Source organism: Macrobrachium rosenbergii, chromosome 12 (genome assembly GCF_040412425.1).
Source record: "Macrobrachium rosenbergii isolate ZJJX-2024 chromosome 12, ASM4041242v1, whole genome shotgun sequence".
Classification (NCBI taxonomy): Eukaryota; Metazoa; Arthropoda; class Malacostraca; order Decapoda; family Palaemonidae; genus Macrobrachium; species Macrobrachium rosenbergii.
Window position 1 is genome coordinate 98,124,333 of NC_089752.1, and position 25,500 is coordinate 98,149,832.

The 25,500-nt window shown below is 42.3% G+C and overlaps 1 protein-coding gene across 1 annotated transcript in view; it reads left to right on the forward strand.

Moving 5' to 3' along the window:
• The window catches only part of MED17 (mediator complex subunit 17), a 187,216-nt gene extending 162,019 nt beyond the window's left edge, over window positions 1–25,197 (forward strand). The window contains 2 exon segments of the mRNA XM_067112487.1: window positions 22,279–22,552; window positions 23,434–25,197. Of these exon segments, the coding sequence (XP_066968588.1) occupies window positions 22,279–22,552; window positions 23,434–24,120 (961 nt within the window). The 3' untranslated portion in view covers window positions 24,121–25,197.
• The last annotated feature ends 303 nt before the right edge of the window (window positions 25,198–25,500 follow it).

The following is a 25,500-nucleotide window of genomic DNA, read 5'->3' on the forward strand; positions in this document are numbered from 1 at the left end:
GTCCTGATGCAGCCGGCTCAGCAAGCTTCGGCTCCACCAGCCTTTGTGACGTCCCCAGCTTTCAACGCCTCGTTTGAAAACCAGGGGGCGTTTCGGGGATACAATAGACATGCGAGGGGTAGTAGAGCTGGAGCCGCCTACAGAGGTAGAGCAGCGTCCAGACCTCTCTTGCGTGGAAGAGGAACCCGAGGAGGCAGGGGAGTAAGACCTCTTCCAATCAATGAGCCTCCTCAGGTAGGCGGGAGATTGTATCTCTTCCGGGACTGTTGGACCTTCAGTCCATGGGCCCACAGCATAATTTCAAAAGGTCTGGGATGGAGCTGGAGCAGAGGACCTCCTCTGCCAGTCAGATTCCATCAACCTCCATCCAAAGAATTACTGGACTATGCAAAAGAAGGCAATAAAGAAAGTCAGGCACTTGAAATTTCAAGGCCATCTGTTCAGTGTCCCAAAGAAAGACTCAGACAAGCAAAGAGTAATTCTAGACTTGTCTCTGTCTCAACTTATACATTCAATGCGACAAGTTTCGTGATGCTTACAATCTCGCAGGTACGGACCCTACTTCCCAAACCGTCACCACCTCTATAGATCTTTCAGACGATACTATCACGTCCCGATTGCGAGAAATTTCTCTCCTTACCTAGGGTTCAAACTAGGAAAACAAGCATACTCATTCAGAGTCATGCCATTCGGGCTCAACATAGCGCCCAGAATATTTACCAAACTGGCGGAGACAGTAGTCCAAGAGCTACGGGCTCAAGGGATTATGCTGGCCGCATAACTGGACGATTGGATAATATGGGCATCCAACACCAAGGAATGTCGAAAACCAACAATAGCAGTAATCAACTTCCTGGAATACTTGGGATTCCAAATAAACAGGAAGAAATCCCGTCTAGTCCCGGCTGCTCAATTTCAGTGGTTGGGAATCCAATGGGACCTAAACACACACAAACTGTCACTTCCGCCAGCCAAAAGGAGGGAAATAGCCAAAGCTACCAGGCAGTTCCTCAAGAACAAAATAGCCTCTCGTCATACCCAGGAAAGAGTTCTAGGCTCTCTTCAGTTCGCTTCAGTAACAGATTTGTTACTGAAAGCCAGACTGAAGGATATAAACAGGGTATGGCAGAAACGAGCCAACAGCCGAAACAGAGACAAGGTGTCTCTAATTCCGCTGGTATTGAGGAAAAGGCTTCGACCATGGTCGACAGTCAAGTTTGGCAAGGTCAGTGCCTCTTCAATTTCCCCCTCCATCGCTAGTGATCCATACGGATGCTTCCCTTGCCGGATGGGGAGGATACTCCCAACACAAGAAAGTTCAAGGAACATGGTCGACAGTATTCCGCCAGTTCCATATCAACATTCTAGAGGCAATGGTAGTTTTTCTAACATTAAAGAAACTACGTCCAACCAGACAGATTCACATCAGACTGGTGCTGGACAGTGCAGTAATTGTACATTGCCTAAACAGAGGGGGCTCCAAGTCGAGCCATATCAATCAAGTAATGATTGCAATTTTCTCTCTGGCAAGGAAACATCTTTGGCACCTGTCAGCTACCCACCTGGCAGGTGTTCGAAATGTCATTGCAGATTCTCTATCCAGGACAACTCCGCTGGAGTCGGAATGGTCCTTGGACAAGACATCGTTCGGGTGGATTTGTCTTCAGGTACCAGGTCTCCAGGTAGACCTGTTTGCCACAGAGAGCAACCACAAGCTTCCGTGTTACGTTGCTCCCAATCTAGACCCTCTAGCTCATTCCATAGATGCGATGTCAATCGACTGGAACAGATGGCAAAGGATCTATCTGTTTCCACCAATAAACCTACTGTTGAAAATTTTACACAAACTCAGATCATTCAAAGGTCAAGTACCTCTTGTGGCACCCAACTGGCCGAAGAGCAATTGGTTTCCTCTTCTACTGGAGTTGAAGCTCGGGCACAAACAGATTCCCAATCCAAGATTGACACAAGTAGTGCAAACTCGGACTGTGTCAGCTTCCTCAAGAATTCTGAGTGCCCTAGCTTTATGGACTTCATGAAGTTTGCAGCTCAGAAAGTTGCTAACATTGACCCTCTTAATACACTGTTCATAGAATCAGATAAGAGGGAATCTACACTTAGACAATATGTCTCAGCAGTTAAAAAGTTAGCATTATTTCTAAGGGAATCTAAGGCTCAGATAATGACCACGAATCTAGCAATCTCTTTCTTCAGATCATTATTTGAGAAAGGACTTGCCACTAGTACTATTACTACAACAAAATCTGCTTTAAGGAAAATATTTTTACATGGCTTTAATAAGGGATTTTGACAAAGGAAAAATCTATTTCTGGGGGAAGACCTGTGTTACCCGGTGAAATATCCATCTAGCACACATTTCTAGGTAAATTCATTGCTAAACATACCAGAGAAAAACTAAATGCAATGCTGGGGTTACTGCCCCCAGTGCGAGCTCCATAAAATGGAGTCGTGTATAGGAAAGGGTGAGTGTTGTCACTACCACAGGCCTCTGCCCTGTAGATATTCCCAATCTCAAAATCCCCAGAGCGAGGTGCCAGAACAACGCCCGCACCAGCTCCCCGACTACCAACAACTCAGCCGCCATATTGGCATTCCAGGTTAGCACCCCCCCCAAGCTTGGTATTTTACCCAGGGGGGGAAAAGAAGGAATAGTGGCGGGTCACCGGGTGACACAGGTCTTCCCCCAGAAATAGATTTTTCCTTTGTCAAAATCCCTTGTCTGGGCTTTGACCTGTGTCAGCCGGTGAAATCATAACAGAGAATTAAACATACCAGCTTGGTGAAGGCCTTGGAAAACTACTGTGATGGAAAGAAATAAAACAATTAGTAAAAGTGAGTTTTAATTACCCAAGCCAAAATCTCTATAATAACATGAGAATAACAAGATGGGGGGAACCATGCCCTAAAAGTAAACATGATATACAGAACATCAGAACACGGTTATAATTGACTTAAATACTAACAAATAGGAAAAATAGACAACATGCAACATGGTCAGGAGTCAGGCTGTGAGGCATGCCTGACCCAGAGAAGACGGTAAGGGGAGTAAACGAGGCAGGTAGGCGAGAGGGAGAGTGGCAGAACAGTTAGGAATGCATAGTGAGATCAGTCAGAGGAAGGAACAATGCTTCCTGCCGCCACTGTGGAAAATTTTATAGCCTCTAGGGATTTGAGGTAGTGGCGTTTGAACACCAAGGGTGATTTCCAACCCGTATATTTTTTGAGATCGTCAAAATTCATATGATGGAAATAATTAGTGGAGGTGGCCACCGCCCTGATATCATGGACCTTAGGAACTGAATCTGGGTTAGCTTGTTTAATAAAGTACAAGATTTGTTGTCTGATGGCCTTCAGAGAAATAGTTCCTCCACTTTCTCTCACAAAAGAGGACCTGAAGTTATATTAGAGGTTCTGTCTAAATAAGCCTTTAAGGTAGAGACTGGGCACAATGACAGGTCTTGTGGAAGGGGGACAACCTTCCATGGGGACCACCTATCTCTGAGGATCTTCATTTTTAGCGAGAAACTTGAGATCTGGGGCTAACAGAACTTCTCCTGACGGAGGAAATCAACATGGTTCGGTTCTCTAGATAGAGCTGACAGCTCAGAAATTCTAGCACCTGAAGCTAAACTAATTAAGAATAAGGTCTTCCTTAACAGACTTAAGAATGAACAATGCTGATTATCAGTATCTGATGCTAATTTAAGAACGTCATTTAAGAACCAGGAAACCGTGTGTGGACGGGTTGCTGGTCTCAAACGAGTGCATGCTCTAGGAATTGATGAAAAATAAGAATCAGTTAAGTTAATATTAAAGCCATGTAAAAATATCTTTGTTAAAGCTGATTTGGCTGTAGTAATGGTACTAGAGGCAAGACCTTTTCAACAATGACCTGAAGAACGAGATTGCAAGGTTCGTGGTCATTTCTGTAGCTTCAGATTCTTTCAGGAACAGAGCTAATTTCTTGACTGCTGAGTCATATTGTCTGAGGGTAGATTCCCTTTTGTCTGATTCTAAGAACATTGTATTAACGGGATCAATATTAGCATCTTTCTGAGCTGCAAATTTCATGAAATCCACAAAGCTAGGGCATCTTGGACTCTTGAGGAAGCTGACACAGTCCGAGTTTGTACTATTTGTGTCAATTTTGGTCTGGGGATCTGTATGCACTGGAGCTTCAGTTCTAGAAGAAGAGGAAACCAGTTGCTCTTCGGCCAGTTGGGCGCTACCAGAGCCACCTGACCTTTGAATGTCCTGAGCTTGTGTAAGACTTTCATCAACAAGTTTACTGGAGGAAACAGGTAGATCCTCTGCCACTTGTTCCAATCTATTGACATCGCATCTGTGGAGTGAGCCAGAGGGTCCAGGTTGGGGGCCACGTAACAAGGAAGTTTGTGGTTGCTTTCTGTGGCAAACAGATCTACCTGGAGACCTGGTACCTGACTGCAAATCCACTCGAATGATGTTTTGTCCAGGGACCATTCCGACTCCAGCGGAGTTGTTCTGGACAGAGTCTGCAATGACATTCTGAACTCCCGTCAGATGGGTAGCTGACAAATGCCACTGGTGCTTGTTTGCTACTGAGAATATTGCTATCATTACTTGGTTGATCCGCTCGACTTGAACCTCCCCTGTTTATACAATGCACCACTACAAGACTGTCCAAGACCAGCCTTATATGGATTAGTCTGGTTGGACGCAGTTTCTTTTTAAGGTTAGAAAGACTGCCATTGCTTCGAGAACATTGATATGGAACTGGCAGAACATAGTGGACCATGTTCCCTGCACTTTTTGGTGTTGAGAGTATCCTCCCCACCCGCTCAGAGAAGCATCCATGTGAATCACTAATGCCGGAGGGGGGAACTGGAGCGGTACTGACTTTGATAAGCACTTGACTGTTGTCCAGGGCCGGAGTCTCTTCCTCAGTATCTGTGGAATTAGGGACACCTTGTCTCTGAATCTGATGTTGGCACGTCTCCGCCATACTCTGTTTATGTCTTTCAGTTTGGCTTTCAGGAGTAGATCCGTTAGTGAAGCAAACTGAAGGGAACCTAAGACCCTTTCTTGGGTACGGCAGGAAGCTTTCCTGTTCATGAGGAACTGCCTGGTTGCTTTGGCTATTTCTTTCCGCTTGGCTGGCGGAAGAGATAGCTTGTGTGAGCATAGGTCCCACTGGATTCCCAACCACTGAAAGCGGCTCTCCGGAACTAGGCGGGACTTCTCCCTGTTTATTTGGAAGCCCAGAGATTCCAGAAAACCAATTACTATGGTTGTTGCTTTCCGACATTCGCTGGCGTTGGGTGCCCAAATTATCCAATCGTCCAGGTATGCGGCTAGCATGATCCCTTGAGACCGTAGTTGTTGAACTACTGTATCTGCCAGTTTGGTGAAAATTCTGGGGGCTATGTTGAGCCCGAATGGCATGACTCTGAACGAGTACGCTTGCTTTCCTAGTCTGAACCCCAGGTAAGGAGAGAACCTTCTCGCAACCGGGACGTGATAATAGGCGTCTGAAAGATCTATAGAGGTGGTTACGGCTCCACGGGGAAGTAGGGTCTGAACCTGCGAGATTGTGAGCATGCGAAATTTGTCGCATTGAATGTATAAATTGAGACAAGACAAGTCTAGGATTACTCTTTGTTGACTGGAGCCTTTCTTCGGAACGCTGAACAGTCTGCCCTGAAACTTCAAGTGCCTCGCTTTCTTTATAGCCCTCTTTTGTAGTAGATCCTTCACGAAGTCCTGGGAGGGCTTTGGATGGTGATTGATGGAACCTGACTAGTGGAGGAGGGCCTCTGCTCCAGCTCCAACCCAGGCCCTTGGAGACTATGCTGTGGGCCCACGGGCTGAAGGTCCATTGGTCCCGAAAATGATACAGCCTCCCGCCTACCTGAGGAGTCTCACTGGGCGGGAGATGATCTGCCTCCTCTGCTACCTCGGCCTCCTCTCCCCCCGGGAGATGGAGCGAGACACCGATTTGCCTCTAAAGGAGCCTCTGGCTCTGCTTCCCTGGCGTTTTTTATTAAATGCCCGAAATGCCCCATGACTTTCGTGATGAAGCATTGAACGCCAGAGACGTTACAAATGTCGGGGAGGCGAGCATGTACTGGGCTGGTTGAACCAGCACATACTGTGGCTGAGGCTGAGCCTTAGAGGTTGAAGGCTGGCCGGCTGGAGAGGCCAGAACAGCCTGCAGCACCGTCTGGGTAGGAGGCCTTTTGAATTTCTTGAACCTCTTCCCGGGTCTGGGATGAGGTCCGGCGGACTCCGTTAACTTCCGCTTGTAGGGGAGACCCCAGCTGGAGCGGAGGCTTTGGTTAGCCCTGCTAGCTTCCGTCAGGACTGCGTCTACCTCCTCCTGGGGGAAGAGATTAGCCCCCCAGATGGAGCTCTTCATCAGCCTATTGGGCTCGTGCCGAATAGAAGCTGCCGTAAAGATGTGTTTCCGGCAGTTCATCCGAGCCACTATGAATCATGTAGGTCCTGCTGGAACCCCGCCAGTAGGGATTTAGTAAGGACCTGAAAGAGGGCTTCTTCATTATAGACAACCAAAGTTGCCTCCGCCAAAGTCAGGGAATGTAGGGACCAACTTAACCTGCCCTTGGTCTCGAACTTCGCCTTCAGGAGAGAATCCGGGATTTTCGGAAGCTGCTCGCTGAAGAGGGCAGAAGCGCAGTCAGGGTCGAGCCTACCCACCGTAAAGTGGCCAGACCTCCCTCCCAAAATCAGAATCTCCGGGAAGACTAGAGAGGTGGGATCTGTCTCCCGGAGTTGTGGAAGGGGCTTGCCCTCAATGCCTGCCTGACTGGTAAGCAGGGCTACCTTAGTCGTGCAGGGGGTGGGGATAGTATCTCCCACTGAGAACATCGTAAACGAACCCTTGACAGGGGTAAGTTTCGTGTTCTCGGCTTGCCACTCTGTAAGCGTGCGCAACAGGGTGGACTGAGCCTGGTCCCTTGGAAAGATGACGGTTTCTTTCGGGACCTTGTCCGATCTTATCCAGGCTTCTTCGGTAAGCCTGGCATAACCTGGGAAGGAGGGCAGTAAGCCAGGTGGGAAGAACTCTAGTTCCTCCAACCTGCGCAGTACCCAGACCTTCGATGGTAAGGGTGTCTTCATGCTGAGGAGCATAAAGAGCCAGGCGCCAAGGGTTTCCCATATCGAAGGGGAAGACCGACGCTGCGTCCGGAACAGCCAAGGGCTGAGCGACTGTCCCGGCGCGCATAAACCCTGATATCAAGCTCTCCTGGTTTTTCACCTTCTCTGCTAGGGATTTAACAGAGGCGTTTGATGACTTCAGATCAGAAGACAACTGGGAGGAGAGTTGGGTCAACTTCTCTTCCACCCTCTTGTCGAACTTCTCCATAAGAAGTTCAGCAAATGACTCTGGGTCAAAGGAAGGACGAGGGGGACTCGCTGCCCTGCTTGGATCTCGATCCTTTCCAGAGGCGGGGGCCTTGCTCACTGGACGGCACGGGGCTAGGGGCCCGTGACGACTCCGAGGAGCCCCGGAGCGCTTCTGGGGTTTAAAGGATTTGGACAAGGTCTTACCTTTTCTTCACAGATTTTACCTCGAGGACAGTAGACCTTGACCTGTCCTCAAGGTAAGAGGATTTTCCAAACCATCTAAAGGAAGAAACGGAAGAGGAAGGAGAGCTGAAGAGAGGATCGGAACTTTCTGCCTCACTTACCCCCTTACCTTGGTCCGGGTCGATGTTCATGGGCTCCAGGTTGAGGTTGATCGCCGCAACCTCCTCCGCTACCTCTCCGCAAATGGCCGCTTCTTCGTGGGAGGGTTCCGTCATCTCCTGGATCCCAGCGATCAAGGGGGCGGCTACTTCCGCCGGGACGGACGCTGAGACCCAGGCGCCGGGGTAGAGGATACTGCAGATAGCCTCAGACAGAACGTAGGGCTTCCCCGACCCGACGTTCCTCCCAAAGCCACTGACCCAGGTCTTGAGGGTTAACAGCGAAGAGTCGCGGGAGCTGCGGTCGGCCTGAAAGAAGGAGATTGCTAAGTGACGAAATCTCCAACTGTCATAAATATATTAATAAAAGTCATAAACTCAAGAAAGAACAATGGTTAGGGAACATGTAGCTTACCGACTCATTCAACACTTGCTCGTAGAGAGCATAGCACACCTCACATCCGTCGGGGTGCCAGACGATCAGGTCCCCGACACGAACTGTGCAGTCGGAGTGGGACCGACACACTTCGTGTCCACAAGCCTCTTGCAGGACCACCGTGCACCCCTGCTCCTGACAACATACCATCTATAAATGGAAAGATGATACATGAGTATGCTAATAAGGCATGCCGGAGTAGGGTGCCGGAGCTGGGCCTTAATTTAAAGTGACTGACGGAGCATGCAATGGTCCGGTCAGACCCCGCCGGAGAGATTCCGGCAATAAGGGGTATATCTAACATACATGCGTAAAACGATAGGGACCGCCGGAGTAAATCTGGGGTTACTAGAAGGTCCAAAGTGTGAACATGCGTCATAAACAAAATAGCAGATTTACCAATACCCCCGGACACGGTCCGGTAGAGGTAAAGTAATACACAGCACAAAAATGGTTAACCTTAGTGTTTGCCAAAAACAAGAGATATGATACATTGGTTATAAAATTCCGCTTAGTGCCGGGGAATCGAATTACACCATACTTAAATGGTGGCGGCGGAGGAGGCGGGTGAGCGCCAACCCAACCACGCACCATACCCACTGGAGTGGTAACAATAGCGAGAGGGTAACGGGAGACCCGACAACACGGCGGAAGTAAGATCTGGCTAAAGTCAAGATAGATACCCAGGGAATATGGTCGATGTTCTAGATGTATAGAACAGGAACAAAACAAGGACAAAGGCTAGCTAGCAGAAGAGCGGACACCGAGACGGAGGCCAGTCAGGTGGATAACGCTAACTGGATATCGTAATAACTCTCCACGGGTGACGGACTAAAGAGAACGACAACCCCGGGAGGAAAACTGGCCACGCGCTGATGCTAGGGAAGGGTAGGGGATAGGCAAATGGAGGGAACCTCCAGCAGCGGCCAGAGAGTGGGAGGGCACCCCCCAGATGCCAATAGTAACCCCCCCCCCACTAGGCGCTCGATCATGGGAGAAACGACAACCACAGGCGGGGAGAATACAAGGATACACTCCATAAGCTAAAAGGATGCAAAGAGGTGGTAATCAATAGTGGTGGCCAGGAGTGGGGAAGCACCCCAGACACCAAAAGAACTCTCAACGGTGCCGATCAACAGAGATTGACCCTGGGAAAGGGAGAACTAGGGAGAACCACTCAATGCAAAGGAAGTGGTAAGGAATGTTAGGCTAGCACATGGAAAACAGGGTTAGGGCTCAGAGCACCCGACCCCAGGCACGCTTTTTCATGATGTACACGAAGACAGCCAAGGGTGGAAGGGAGGAGGGAGGGGGAGGGGGGGTGGTAGGAGAGCGGGAACCCACGGTCAGGATGCCTGCTCCGACACCGACCAACTTGGATAGGAGTAGGCTACTTAAGGCAAGAAGACCCTGCTATTCTAGCCTAACCTTTACTAGGACTCAAGAGTCCAATCGGGAAGGCCGAAATAGGGGGAGGGGGAAAACACAGGCCTAATAACACCCATCCGAACCAGACATCATCATCGGGAAGGCTCAGAATCGTGAAACTCTCCTACTCACCCAACCCTTCCTCCAAGCTAGGAGAGGGAGCAAAGAGCCGTAAGGTAGCCTAACTTCCTAGGCTAACCTACCGAAGCCGACCAGCGGCCAAGAAGGCTAGCCTAGGAGGACAAACACGGGAACTATCAGACTAAGGTAACACTTAAAGTTAACCACATAATATATAACGTACATCACATATATGAAAATAGGACTTATATAATAAAAGACACATGTAGAAGGGCGGACCAAACCAAACGCGATATGAGACGCGGATGGTAAAATGGCCGACCCTTACGATCAAGCGTAAACAAATTAATCCAAAAATATCAATGTCATCCGTAAACATATAATATAGTGAAAATAAATAGCATAACCGTACCGTCTCAGAGAATATACCCGTGAGCTGGAGGAGGAGTGAGTCCAAGGATAATACGGAATTATGATCACAAAGGCGAGAGGGGGAAATCTCATAGCCTAAGAGAGGAGAGGACCCACGCCTTCCCAGGGAAGGGATAATTCAGAAAAAACAAACTACGACGAGGAGTGAATATGAAATTATGTAAAACACACATAAAAACATATATAAAAAGGGGGGAAAGTCCCACCGTAAACCACACAAGACTGAAGGTCGCGTAAGGTCGGGAGCAAGGCAGCCGATACCAGCGTTATATCCAACCTCCTAATTATTGAATTAGAAGGTAAATAAGGAGCCTCAGCCGCCTAAAAACAAAAGGGATATGGTACTCAACTTAGGTGAAGAAAATTCCTGGCTGGAAGACATAATGTCGCACAGAAAAAGGGCAAAAATACCAATGAGAACAACAACAAGCGTTGACGCTGCTAAATTGGAATGCCAATATGGCGCTGAGTTGTTGGGTAGTCAGGAGCTGGTGCCGTTGTTACGACACCTTGCTCTGGGGGGATTTTGAGATTGGGAATATCTACAGGGCAGAGGCCTGTGGTAGTGACAAGACTCACCCTTTCCTATACACGACTCCATTTTATGGAGCTTGCACTGGGGGTAGTAACCCCAGCATTGCATTTAGTTTTTTTCTGGTATGTTTAGCAATGAATTTACCTAGAAATGTGTGCTAGATGGATATTTCACCGGCTGACACAGGTCAAAGCCCAGAAATTAACCTTAAAGACTCATATTTTTCACAATTCCTAAAGCATGTGTACATGATTTTAGGCCAGCAACCCGTCCCACACACGGTTTCCTGGTTCTCAAATGACGTAATTAAATTGGCATCACACTGATAACGAATTATGTACATACCCGAGTCTGTTAAGGAAGACGTTATTTTTAGTAAGTCTAGCCTCAGGAGCTGAATTTCTGAACTATCGGCTCTCTAGAGAACCGAATCATGTTGATTTCCTCCCGTCAGAGAAGTTCTGTTGTCTCCGGATCCCAAATTTCTAGCAAAGAATGAGGATCCACAAAATAGATGGTCTCCTTGGAAGATTATTCCCTTCCACAGGATCTATCTTTATGTCCAGTTAACACTTTAAAAGTTTATTTAAATAGAACTTCTAATAGAACTTCAGGCCCTCTTTTTGTTAGGGAAAATGGGGACCATTTCCTTAAAGGTCATCAGGCAACAAATTCTTTTATTTTATTAAACAGGCTAACCGGATTCAGTACCTGGTACATGATATTCAGGTGGTAGCCACCTCAGCTAATTATTTTCACAATATGAATTTTGCTGACCTTAAAAGTATAATGGCTGGAAATCACCAACAGTATTTAAACGCCACTATCTTCAGTCCTTAGAGGCTCTTAAATATTCCACTGTAGCTGCAGGAAGTATTGTTCCTCCTGGCCCAGCTCAAGACTAATATATAACTTGTTTATCCTTGTTTTAATGTAATTCTTGTCTAAATTACCTATGGGTATTTTCTCTGGTTTACGCCCTGCCTCGCTTGTCATTACCCTGCTTTTTGCCTTTTAGGTCAGGTCTGCTTCACAGCCTGACTCCTGCCTGTAACATTGAGATCCTGTTTTTAAGTCATAATCTGTTTAGCTTTAAGTATCTTGGTATTGTTTATTTGGTATTTTTAGGCTATGTGCCGTATAGTTTTTTAATTATATTTTTAACTCTATAATTTGGGGTTATTAAAACTCAGTATTGTTCTCTTAGTTTTATTTAGTTCCATTAAGGTAATCCTTTAGATGGTGCCACCAAGCTATTGTATGGCTGATTCTCTGTTACTATTTCACTGGGTGACACAGGTCGAGCCCAGAAAAGGGATTTTGACAACGGAAAAATCTATTTCTGGGGGAAGACCTGTGTCACCCAGTGACCCATCCCTATACTTCCTTCCCCACCCGGATAGCATACCAAGCTTGGTGGGTGCTAATTTTGGGATGAAGATGGCGGGCGCGAGTGGTAGGTGGCAGCGAGCGGAAGGTAAGGGGTGGATCGGCACACCCATATTGGGGGCTTTGAGAATGGAGAAATCTGTTGGGCGAAGCATCTGTGATAGTGGCTACCACTCACCCCTTAGTGCATACCGACACCTTTGTGGTGATCAATCCAGGGGTAGTAACCCTGGCATTATGGATAGCTTTTTTCTCTGGTATATTTAGCAATATTTATACTTAGAAATGTGTGCTATTGGAACCATTTCACTGGGTGACACAGGTCTTCCCCCAGAAATAGATTTTTCCGTTGTCAAAATCCCTTTTAGAGTAAAATGTATAGCCCGTCAATTAAACATCCCAAGAACAGCGATTTGACCAGCTAGGTATTCGTTTAGCCCCCTGGAACCTTCCAGAGGCAAAATGAAGATATTGTAAATATTTTCATTCAACAAAAGCAGGTATGTCCAATGAGGCAATGAAATCAATATTTTTAGATTATTCATCACATGATAGCTCTGTTGCAGTTTTCACAGGTGGCTCAAAGTCAGATGCTGGCATCGCCTTGGAGTGGTCTTTGCTGATGTAGAAAGAAGTGGAAGATTATCATCTGTTGCATCAGTTTTTATAGCAGAAATGCATGCAGTTTTAAAGGGAAGTTTAACTCTGAATGGAAATAGTTTTACTATATATTGTGACTCTAGAAGAGTTCTTCAGTCTTCAGAATCTTTTAACTCTTTGCACCCATTGATTTTAGAGATTATAGAATAGTTTTTCCTCTCCAGAGCCCAGAAGATGCCTACTACAGTACTGTATAGGGATGTATTTCCTCTTATATTTCAGACAAATAAAAACCTTTGGCAGTCCCTTTGGGCAAATCTTGAAACAAACCATAAGTTGCACAGTATTACATCATCGGTATCTCCTTGGTCATATCCCTTTATGCCAAGAAGACTAGAAATGATGTTATGCAGGGTAAGGATTGGACACACAAGGCTCACTGATATGTTCTTATTGTCAGATGAAAACCATCCATTTTGTGATGACTGTATTATCCCCTTGGCTGTGAGACTTTTCTGGTTGAATGTCCCAGTCTTGGGGATAATTCAAATGAAATGCTGTCAATTGGGACATTCTTGAGTCGGGAAGTTGGGGAAAACATGCTGGTATGCAAGCAGTTAGCTTGCCCAGGTAATTCCTTGTGTGCAGTGGCACTCAGGTTCCAACTTCTTTTATGACTTGTATGGCCTAGTGGGCAGCGCCCTTTCCTTTCAATTGAACGACCTGGGTTCTATCCTGATGTGAGTCAGAAATTTATATATATATATATATATATATATATATATATATATATATATATATATATATATATATATATATATATATAATATATATATATATATTATATATATATATATTATTATATATATATATATATATATATATATATATATATATATATATATATATATATATATATATATATATATATATATATATATATATACGTATATTATATGTTTCTGTAGTGCAGTGTAATTCTTAAGTCTCCACATTCAGTACTTTACTCTACAATGGCCTTGAAAGATAAATAGAAACATATAAAACAAAAAAATAAAAGGAGTTATACAGGAGCTGAGGGCTCTTTCTCAAAGGGGAGTCCGTGAAACACGTGAATACAAAAATAGGTATATTTACTTGACAGACAAGATCAAAGGGAAAATGAATTAATGCACGTTAAATTGCTGCTGCAGAAGTCCTCCTGCATGTGGGGGGGGGAAGCTTGGGAATGCCAGGAACACGGACCAAGGAAAATTCTTCTACGATCGTCCTTCTGAAATGATATGAGGACCCAGGTTACAATCTAAGGCTGGAATTTGGGGAATGTTTTACTCGAGAGTGCGCTGAGGGCGCCAAGGACATCCTTGAGGCTTGACTAGTGACTTAGAGCAAGAAGGCAGTGAGCACATGTGCCAGGATTGAACCAAGAAGCTCAGGGAATACCAAGTTACAGGCCCAGACATTTAATAAATGCACAAGGGCGAACATAACGTGATTAAGCAACTCTTTCCGGGTACTTTACCACATAGGAGGAGCATAAGGCTACCACATAGGAGGAGCGTAAGGCTGATGTCTGCATCCAGAGTCGTCCAAGTCGTCCTCTGCATCTTCTGCCAGGGTTCATGTGTGTGTGTGTAGACAAGGCCTCCCCACCAAGGAACTACTCTCGGGTCGTAGGTCGGGTGCGAGAAGGAAGGCGCCCTTGTGATGATGAAGGGCTGCAGTTGAGTTTCCGCTCGCTCTGGGATTTGCAAATCCCCACTTGAAATGGATACTGGCCACATGGTTGGAGTACAAAGCAAAGGGCAGCTACGTCCACATGGCAACGAGGGAAAGAAAGGGGGGGGACGTCTGAACTCATGACCTCCTACATTAGCGATTGGGCTGTGTGTGAGAGCGAACTTCTGGCGCCGTGGCCTTTTATTACTTCTGGCCGGGTATAGGGGGCGGCCGATGGCCTGACCGGGTCACAGCTCCTGTACCAAAAGAAAGGGCGCCAGCCAGTTATTGCCCTAGGCTAAGATTATCTCTTGAGCGTGCCTTAGAACCCTGTATTTACTGCTTGAAACTAACCCGAACCAGATTTCACTACCTCTCACAGGTTCAAATAGACAGAGGCCTATCTATCGGCCAAGCAAAGCAGAAAGGAGGGCACTTTTTAGCTTATTTTGATGCTAATCTTTACAATATATATATATATATATGTATGTTGTTTATATTAACCCTTTAACACTGAAGCCCTATTTTCAAAAACGTCTCCCGTATGCCGACCTCCGAGAGGTAGCGCTGAAAAAAAAGTTTTTTCAAAAATCACAGCGCGCTTTAGTTTTTAAGGTTAAGAGTTCATTTTGGCTCTTTTTTCCCATTGCCTGAAGTTTAGTATGCAATCATCAGAAATGAAAAAATATCATTATCATATATAAATATTGGAATATATGACAGAGAAAAAAAAAACTCGTATATAATTGTATACAAATCGCGCTGTAAGCAAAACTGTTAAAGCTAATGAGTTAAATTTTTTTTAGTTGTATTGTACACTAAATTGCGATGATTTTGGTACATAACAGATTGTAAAACGATTAAAGCAACACAGAGAAAATATTGTCACAAAATGATGCATGAATTCGTAACGCGCGGACATAAAAAAAAGTTTTTTCAAAAATTCACCAAAAATCAAAATGTTGTGCTAGAGACCGAAGGTTGATTTTTTTCTATTTATTGTTATTTATATGAAAATATTACAAAACGGTGAAGAGCTAAAAGAATGAATAATTTTTTGTTGTATTCTACATGAAATTGCGCACATTTTGATGTATAACACTTTATGTAACGAATAATATGAAACGGAGAAAAAATTACGGCAAGCTGAATCAAGAAATGACATGATTTTCAGCTATCTGGCGCCACGAGCGAAGGAAAAGTTTTTTCAAAAATTCACCAAAAATCGAAATATTGTGCTAGAGACTTTCCGTTTGTTGCAGAATGAAGGTAAATGATTGATTGTTACTAAAATGTAAGAATTTTTGCTTACGGTTGCATTTTTCGAGCATATCGGTCGAGTCAGAGTTGACCGAATGTTAAAATTTTGTCAGTTATTGTGATTTCAGTGAAAATATTAAAAAACTGTGAAGAGCTAAAGGAATGATTTATTTTTGTTGTATTCTATATGAAATTGCGCACATTTTGATGTATAACACTTTATGTAACGAATAATATAAAACGGTGAAAAAATTACGGGAAGTTGACTCAAGAAATGCACGGACTTTCAGCGGATTCCGTGTGTGCGGAGCGAAGGAAGAAGTTTTTTTTCAAAAATTCACCAAAAATCGAAATATTGTGCTAGACTTTCCATTTGTTCCAGAATGAAGGGAAATGAATGATTGTTACTAGAATGTAAGAATTTTGGCCTCACGGTTGCGTTTTTTATCATTTTCGGTCGAAATCAAAGTTGACGAATGTTAAAATTTTGTCAGTTATCGTGATTTAAATGAAAATATTAAAAAACTGTGAAAAGCTAAAAGAATGATTTATTTTTTGTTGTATTCTACATGAAATTGCGCACATTTTGATGTATAACACTTTATGTAACGAATAATATAAAACGGCGAAAAAATTATGGCAAGGTGACTCAAGAAATGCACGGATTTTCAGCGATTCATGAGCGAAAAAAAATTTTTTCAAAAATTCACCAAAAATCGAAATATTGTGCTAGAGACTTTCCGTTTGTTGCAGAATGAAGGTAAATGATTGATTGTTACTAGAATGTAAGAATTTTGGCCTCGGTTGCGTTTTTCTAGCATATCGGTCGAAATCAAAGTTGACCGAATGTTAAAATTTTGTCAGTTATCGTGATTTCAGTGAAAATATTAAAAACTGTGAAGAGGTAAAGGAATGATTTATTTTTTGTTGTATTCTACATGAAAATGCGCACATTTTGATGTATAACACTTTATGTAACGAATAATATGAAACGCGGAAAAATTACGGCAAGGTGACTCAAGAAATGACATGATTTTTTCAGCGAAAAAAGCGAAGGAAAAAGATTTTTCAAAAATTCACCAAAAATCGAAATATTGTGCTAGAGACTTTCCGTTTGTTGCAGAATGAAGGTAAATGATGGATTGTTACTAGAATGTAAGAATTTTGGCCTACGGTTTGCGTTTTTCAGCATATCAGTCGAGTCAAAGTTGTCCGAATGTTAAAATTTTGTCAGTTATCGTGATTTCAGTGAAAATATTAAAAACTGTGAAGAGCTAAATGAATGAGTTATTTTTGTTGTATTCTACATGAAATTGCGACATTTTGATGTATAACACTTTATGTAACGAATAATATGAAACGCAAAAAATTACGGTAAGGTGACTCAAGAAATGACATGATTTTCAATGGTCCGCAAGGAAAAAATTTTTTCAAAATTCACCAAAAATCAAAATATTGTGCCAGAGACTTTCCGTTTGTTGCAGAACGAAGTAAATGGTTGATTGTTACTAGAATGTAAGAATTTTGGCCTAGGTTTTAAGCATATCGGTCGATCAAAGTTGACCAAATGTTAAAATTTTGTCAGTTATCGTGATTTCAGTGAAAATATTAAAAACTGTAAAGAGCTAAATAAATGAGTTATTTTTTGTTGTTTTCTACATGAAATTGCGCACATTTTGATGTATGACACTTTATGTAACGAATAATATGAAACGGCGAAAAAATAACTGCAAGGTGACTCAAGAAATGACATGATTTTCTGCGGGGTCCATGGCAGAGCAGAGCTGAGGAAAAGTTTTTTTAAAAATTCACCAAAAATCAAAATATTGTGCTAGAGACTTTCCGTTTGTTGCAAAATGAAGGTAAAGGATTGAATATCACCAGAATATTAGATTTTTTGCTTACCCAAAAGAGACCTAAGTAAAAATATAAAAAATATATATATATATATATATATATATATATATATATATATATATATATATATATATATATATATATATATATATATATATATATATATATATATATATATATATATATATATAATTATATATATTTCTGGATCGGGGTCCCGTGTCACCTGGTGAAATAGTCCAATCAGCACTTATTTCTAGGTAATTCTTTGCTAGATACCAGAGAAAGCTAAATGAAATGCTGGAGTTACTACCCCCAGAGCGAGCTCCACTAGATGGAGTCGTATGGAAAAGGGTGAACTACAAAAACACGGAACCTTATCCTATAGAGATTCCCAATGTCAAAAGTCCCAACGAGAGAGGTGCGATACAAGCCCATGCACTACTCATGGACTGTATACAAGGCAACACTAGCCGCATTCCATTTTAGCACGTTTTTTTCGTTCACACGTAATTTCGTTGTGATCCTTATTTTGTGCTCTATTTTGGTTTTTTTATGGCATCCTCGCAAGGTTCTTCTTCAATTACTTGAGTACCAGTGTTTTATTGTTTTTAGGCGATTGAGGCTCCTTATTTTCCTTTAGTTTAATAATTAAAGGATTTATAACGCCGTCTCGATCTCCTCTCACGTCGCCTCTTGACCTCTCTTGGTCTTGGGTCGGCATGTTTGTTTTGTGTTTTTATTTGTATCCCTTTATTTGGGATATTTTACCATTAATGATCCCTAACTTTAGTGGGTGTGATTAATTTTATGTTTGTTCTGTACCCATTTACTACAAGAAGTGCTGTTTAGCGTTTAGGCTACTGAGCTACCCCCCTCGGGCCCATTCGCTTTATCATGGCTTCATTACGAGAGTGATTTTTATTACGGAAGTGATGTTTAGCGTTTAGGCTCACGAGCTACCCACTCGGCCCATTCGCCTTTTATAATGGCTTCATTATGAGAGTGATGTTTAGCGTTTAGGCTACGAGCTACCCCTCGGGCCCATTCGCTTTTATCGTGGCTTCATTCACAGAAGTGTTGTTGAGCATTTAGGCTCTGAGCTTCCCCCTCGAGCCCATTAAACTTATTATCATGGCCTCATTATGCTTTATTTTTGTCTCTCACTTCTCTTAGCCTTTGGGGATCTTATTTTCATTGGTACTGTTACATACGGTTTTTACTTTGTTTTTACTTTGTTTTTATAATTTTGTTTATTTTGTGAATTTTGTGTTCCTTCCTGGTCAAGTGCTGTCTTGCTGTTTAGGCTACGTGGTTCCCCTCGGGCCTATTCGCTTCTTATTTTGGCTTTATTTTGCCTTGTTTTAGACTCACTTCTCTAAGTGTATGGGAACATGATTTTCATTGGTACATTTAATTTTTGACCTTGTGCTTGGATGCTTTTGAATTTTGTTAATTTTGGGGTACTTTCATTTAACTGGAGGTCGGTCATGTCCCTTCACGTCCATGTTGTGTTGGGCCTGCCTATCCTCCTACATGTACCTTATAGACAATTTTTGTTTTATTATGAATTTTTTGGAGTTATTGGTTAGCCTTTACCCCTCTCCTAGGCTTCCTTCCTTTACATCACCTCAGTTAGGTTAGCCTAGGGGTTATTGTAACACTTTTTCCCTTCGGGAAAAAATCGTTATGAGGGGGCGATCTCGATCTGTATGTATGAGTTTCATGTCGGTGGTCTCGTTCTGTACATGTGTGTTTTATGTCTGGTGCTTCCCTTTGTTTGGTTTTGGCTTGGATATATTGCCCTCGTCCACCCTCTCCCTGTTTCCTGCTTTTCACTTAGGCTAATGTTCCTAATAAGTTAAGCTGGAATAGCGAGGGTTTACCTGCGTAGCCTGTCCTAGTTCAATCCTTCTTTGGGTTGCTTACCAGTGGTGACCGGGAGTGCTCTCCCCACACCTGTTCACACTTCTTTTACCGACTATATATATATTTTTTTTGTGGTATCGAGAGTCCCTTCTCTCCCTTTATCCTTTGCTCTCTCTCTCTCCCCTGGTTTGTTTTCAAGGTTTGTTAACTTTCCAAGGCTTGAGAGCAATTATCCTTATTTTATGTTGTAACCTACATCCCCCCTCTGCATTGATTGATTGTCCCTCGGTGTGTCTGAGTTGGCACTCCACCTGGACCTGGAGGTGACCGGGAGTGCTCTCCCACTCCTGTTCACAATCCTTTTATCTTTCATTGCTCCCCTGGCCGTAGAGGTTTTTGCCCTTCCTCTCTCCTTTTCTCTCGCTCTTGTCGTGCAACACACAGCTTACATAGCGAGGGGATCTATGAGAATCTCTGGGCGCCCGGGAGTGCTGTCCCACCCTGGTCGCTGCTTTGGGTTATCAACCTCCTGGCCTATCCTTCCCCCTTCCTTTTACGTCGACTATTTCCCTTCGTGGTGCTTCCTACATGTTCGCACCTCACTGTTGGGATCTCATACGAGGCCAGTTAGCGTTTCCACCTAACTGTCTTCTGCTTTATTTACTTTTCAGCGTTCCCCCTCCTTTTTGCTACTACCTGTTCGGTGTTTTGTTATCTTGTTGGGCGCTCTCCTTGCTTACTGCTACGGCGGTTTTAGTGTTTAGCGGTCGGCGTTTATTCCCCACCGCTATCACTTCGTTCAGGATATCCTCCTCCGGGATTTTCCTCTCTTGGCTCGGAGTGCGCCCACTTCGAACAGTTCATAACCTTCCCACATTTTGTTCAAACATGATCGCTTCTGAATGTTCCGTTGACTCTGTTTTTATGTCTATGAGTTTTGTCCTGTTAGCCCGGTTTTCTCTCCGGTTTTCTCCGGGGGTTGTCCTGGTCTGACTAGGCTGAGTGGCAGCTACGGTACTCTGCTCCGGCATCCGTTCCAGCATGCCCTTTTTCTCATACGTTTTACTGGCTGGTTTTGTCATAAAATGAATGCAGGAATGCTCCGCTATCCTGCAACAAACCAGCGGTCACGAGTCTATAGCTACCATTCCGGTCAGTCTGTTTTGGATTTATAGTTTGGCACGGAAGGTTATGAAGTACGCTATGCTCTCCCAGAGCAGACTTCTTGATGAACCCGTAGGTTTTATATATACCTGTCGGTTTCGTCTCCGCCAAACTCCGCCTCATGTGTCTTATTCTTGACTCGGAAGGTTGTAAAGTACGCTATGCTCTCTCCGAGCAGGCTACTTGATGAATCCGTAGGTTTTATTTACACCAGTCGGTTTTCCTGTACTGTCTGCCCTGTCTGGCGGAACCAATCAGTTTGGTTTCCCCTCATCAGGGGTAGTGTTGTGAATTCCTCACCCTAACTTTCTATCCTCAATTGAAGGTCCTCATTTTCGGTGGTCACCTTGGAAAGTACTCCCCTTTTTACAAGGTCTGTTTCTGTGTCCAGTTTTCTCCTTTCAGGCTTTTTTTAGACAGGCCCTCAGTAATTTTGTCAGGTCCTCTCCTTTAAAAAAGGGGGCACTGTCATTGGGTCTGCTATTAGGCAGGAAGTATTTTCTTAATACAAGCCTATTCAGGTGCTATTCTAAGCTCATGATCTCAGACGGTGACCACTTACATTATTTTCATTACATGAACTTAGAGGACCTTACTAATGTTCAGGGTGGAATTCTTTAGTTTTCAACGTTTCTATTTAAGTCTTTAATAGCATAAGAATGATGTTTATTTCTCTGTTACTATTTCACCAGGTGACACAGGACTGATCCAGAAAAAGGATTTTGACAAAGGAAAAATCTATTTCTGGAGAGGGGCCCGTGTCACCCGGTGACCCACCCCTGTTTTTCATTCTCTCCCTCCCTTGATAAACTTCATTCTAGTGAGGTGGGTGCTAACATGGAATGCGGCTAGTGTTGCCTTGTATACAGTCCGCGAGTAGTGCATGGGCTTGTATCGGCACCTCTCTCGTTGGGACTTTTGACATTGGGAATCTCTATAGGATAAGGTTCCGTGTTTTTGTAGTTCACCCTTTTCCATACATGACTCCATCTAGTGGAGCTCGCTCTGGGGGTAGTAACTCCAGCATTTCATTTAGCTTTCTCTGGTATCTAGCAACGGAATTACCTAGAAATAAATGCTGAATGGACTATTTCACCGGGTGACACGGGCCCCTCTCCAGAAATAGATTTTTCCTTTGTCAAAATCCTTTATTTATTTCAACTGTTTCCTGTTCTTTTTTTTGGTACTGGAGTTCTTAGGGTTTGTTTCCAATTTTGAGTGTTGTTAGGATTTTTTCTTTACAGTATTTTTATTAACTTTGTTGATTCACTAGCCTCTTAGCTTATCAGATGCTTCTATGTGTGGCTTTTTGAAAAGTAACAAAAGCCTGGCACTTGAACATTTTCAAGATATTCTACATGTGACAGTAATTCCACAATATGGAGGCTAAACTAAATTCTGCCGTACACTTAACTTTCACAAAAAGAGATTCATCCAATAATGCAAAATGTCTAAAAAGATGGCATAGAAAAAAATCATCATCAAAATGTAGCTGATAAATATTGAAGCCTGGTAAAATTAAGGAATTACTATAATACTTTGCCATCTTATTTTTCCTGTATTTTTTCCTCCTGTTATAACTAAGTATCAGACATTGTAATAAAATTTGCATTATCTTTAAGCATTTTATTATATTAGCAATTTTACCATTTTTCAGTTTTTAGGAAGGAATTTGCAATGTTAAATTTTTCAAGTTTCTGAAAAAATGACCATAGTCACAATAAATTTTATCTTAATTTATGAAGAAATGGCCCAAGTCATAAATGTTAAATTTTGTTTTATCCTCTGCTTTTATCCAGGAATCGCAATAAGGCCAGTAACCAGATCCAGGCAGGAAGCAGTAATGCAGCTGTAGGGGGAAGTGGTACAGGTATTTTAGGTCCTGGGACAGTGAATGGTTTGGGACCTTCAAAATATAAACATGAGCATGATTTAGAGCATTCTTTACATCAGTTACTACACAGAGTCTACCATCAGAGTTTCCAGCACCCTCTTCCACACCCAGTATATGCACCAATGGGGATGTCAAAGCGGCGTCGAGCTGCTGGACCAGAAGGAATGGACAGAAACCAGGTTTGTTTTCTGAGAATTAATACAATTCTGCTACATATCTACAATGTAGTGTCAGAGGATTTTGCATTAGCAGTACAGTATTATTACTACTGTAATTATTATATTGTTACAACTAAAACTTATTATATTGTGCTTTTGTTAGCACATATGCTTGTGTAAACAAAATGCCTGCATTCAAACTTAATAAACTGATATTGGCCATGGATGAGGATCTCCTTAAAAATTAGTTAGCAAAATTTGTGCCTAATTTTGCATTACAAAATAGCTGAATGCATATTGTAAAATCTTTGTTTACACTATTATCCATTTCAGGGACCACACGTCATCATTTTTCTCAAATCTCTTTCAAACTAAGTATATGATCGAAATAGTACTTTGACAGTGTACAAGACACCTCCCACTAATTTTTTATAGTATAGTGTATTGTCAAATGGTTTTAGGTAAGGTGTTTACTCTTCACTTACATGGTGTTGCCAAGTATTGCCAAACTATGCATTTGAACATCCTTTATCCCCATCCTGTCCCTCCCTCTCCCTTCCCCTCCTCATTCCTCCCTCAACTCACTTCCCTGGCCTCCCCATCTCTGCCGCCCCCTTTTCTGTGTATGGGGGATAGCGGACGTTTGATTGTGTAGATTAGTCATGCTGACCCATGCAACTTTGCCTTTAAAAGTCACTAGTAAATGCCTTAATGAACACCATTTGACAATGCACTGTAGTACCAAAAATTAGCAGGAGGTGTGTTGTACACTGTTTTAAAGTACCATTTCAATCAAATAATTAGTTTGAAAGATATTTGAGAAAAACGATGACTCACGACCCCTGAAATGGATAGTGGTGATTCATTACATATTATTGATTTAGTGTTTCATTTATCTTCAGATCATTCAAATGACAAAAGAGAAAACCCTGCTGGAACAGATAATTAGGCAAGTACAACACAACTTTTTGAGACTCAGAACAATGTACGTCATTGATCAGCTAGCAGCAGAGTTCAAAGATCCACTTATTGTGTCTCACTGGAATGCTTTCAATTCACCCACTCAGTCATGTGTGAAAATAAACATTGTTACTCAAGGATATGAATCTGTTTTGAGAACTAAATTAGTTATTCACATTTATGAAAGAACTCTCAAGTGTATATGTAGAGATGGAAAAATAATGACTATGTCCTTTGAACCTCAAGAATTGAGAAATCTTATATTTTGTCAAATTTCACAACATAACATGGCTGCAGTTCAAGGTTTAGCAAAATATAATGGATGGACAGTGTTGTCCTCTGAGCAGAACATTGGAACCGGTGCAATTGAACCTCTGGGCAATGCTTCAACAGTCATTCTCGCTTCACCCTCTGGCAACAAAGTCATTGGAGTGCATTCTGGGCCTCACCAGCGCATCTCATTTTATGTGTCATCATCACCAAGACCAGACTTTTATCCATCAACTGTGGTGAATGAACAGAGATGGGAACATTTAGGAACTGCCTGGCAAGAAGTACGGCATGATCGCATGGAGGGACGCAATTTCTTAAACAAGATGGAACTTTTAATGGCAGCTCTAACTGCATGAAATTAATAATTTTATAAACAACTTCACCTGATATTTAAATGGAAAACATTGTGTAATTGAGAGGTCTTGAAGGGCATGTGTTTTTAACTGAATTATGAAAGGAAGGTGTAGTTCTTATCATAGTTTACATCTTATTTGACTGGAAAATAATGACACTGCAGGGGTCTGAAATAGAGATTTGATCTGAAGTATGTGGCTTGTTATAATACACTTAAGAAGGATAGTAGCGCTTACAGTCCTTGACTGTAATGTCAACATACAAGTGTTTATGCCAAAGAAAAATCTGGAGTACGTAGCCAAACCATAACTAGGAGAAAGGTCCCATTGTAATAATATACAGAAATGAGGAAATGAAAAGGAATTACTACCAATTTCATTCAGTGAGCATCCGTAGTCTGTGGTACTGTTTTAAGCTAACAGCCAATATTTTACCTTGGTGACTCTTTTGTACTTGGTTAGGTATGATATTCTTTTTAATATTTACATGAGAAAAAATTGAGTTGATAAAATCATTCACTCTAATAACTTTACTGTTCATTTAATTTTTTGAATGTTGATTTTGTTACTGATACTTGGAAATCCAGCTATGCTTTTAGCAGCTTGAACAAGAGCAGTTATCATCATGTAATATCTTAAATTTTTTTCCTAATATAAGGATGAGTTTTATAAATTTACAAACCATATTATTTACCAGATTACTGTGAATGCATAAAAATTTGTGTTCAGATCATTAGATTGTACATACTTGCTTTATTTACATGACATTTTTACAGGTTTTTACCAGGAAGTACTGTAGTGTAATTTGATTTCAGAGATAACTTTAAGAAACAAGGTAACATCTTTTCCTGTACAGTAATGGGTGGAGAGTAATGCAATTGCTATGTACATTATGAATCTTTATTATTCAACTTCAATATTTTTTTTCTACTGTAGATATTACTGTTAATGAAATTAAAAATGTATAAGTACTTTAAAATTATAGTTTATACTACCTCATTTCTTGGTGGTAAAATACTTATAAAGAAAGTGTTGGTTTTGTTCAAATTTAAATAAATAATTTTATTACTTACCACTTTACATGAGTTGGCCTGTACATGTCCTTATTTACTATACTATGTTTCAAAATCTTGAAAATTATTTAGCCATTTTAGTGTGTGAAATTTCTACATGGACCCAGCTTAAGTAGCTAAGAAGACATTTGGGGTTTTGATCCAAGAAAAGGAAATCTGTACCCTTCCCTGATTAACTGGTCCACCTAGGGCTCACTGTCTATTGATACCAAGACCTCCATAATTTCTGAAGATGAACTAGAAGAAAGTCTGGGGAAGAACAAATCACTCATTTTCCTTTTCTTACCTGGAGTTATGTTGATGGAGGAGC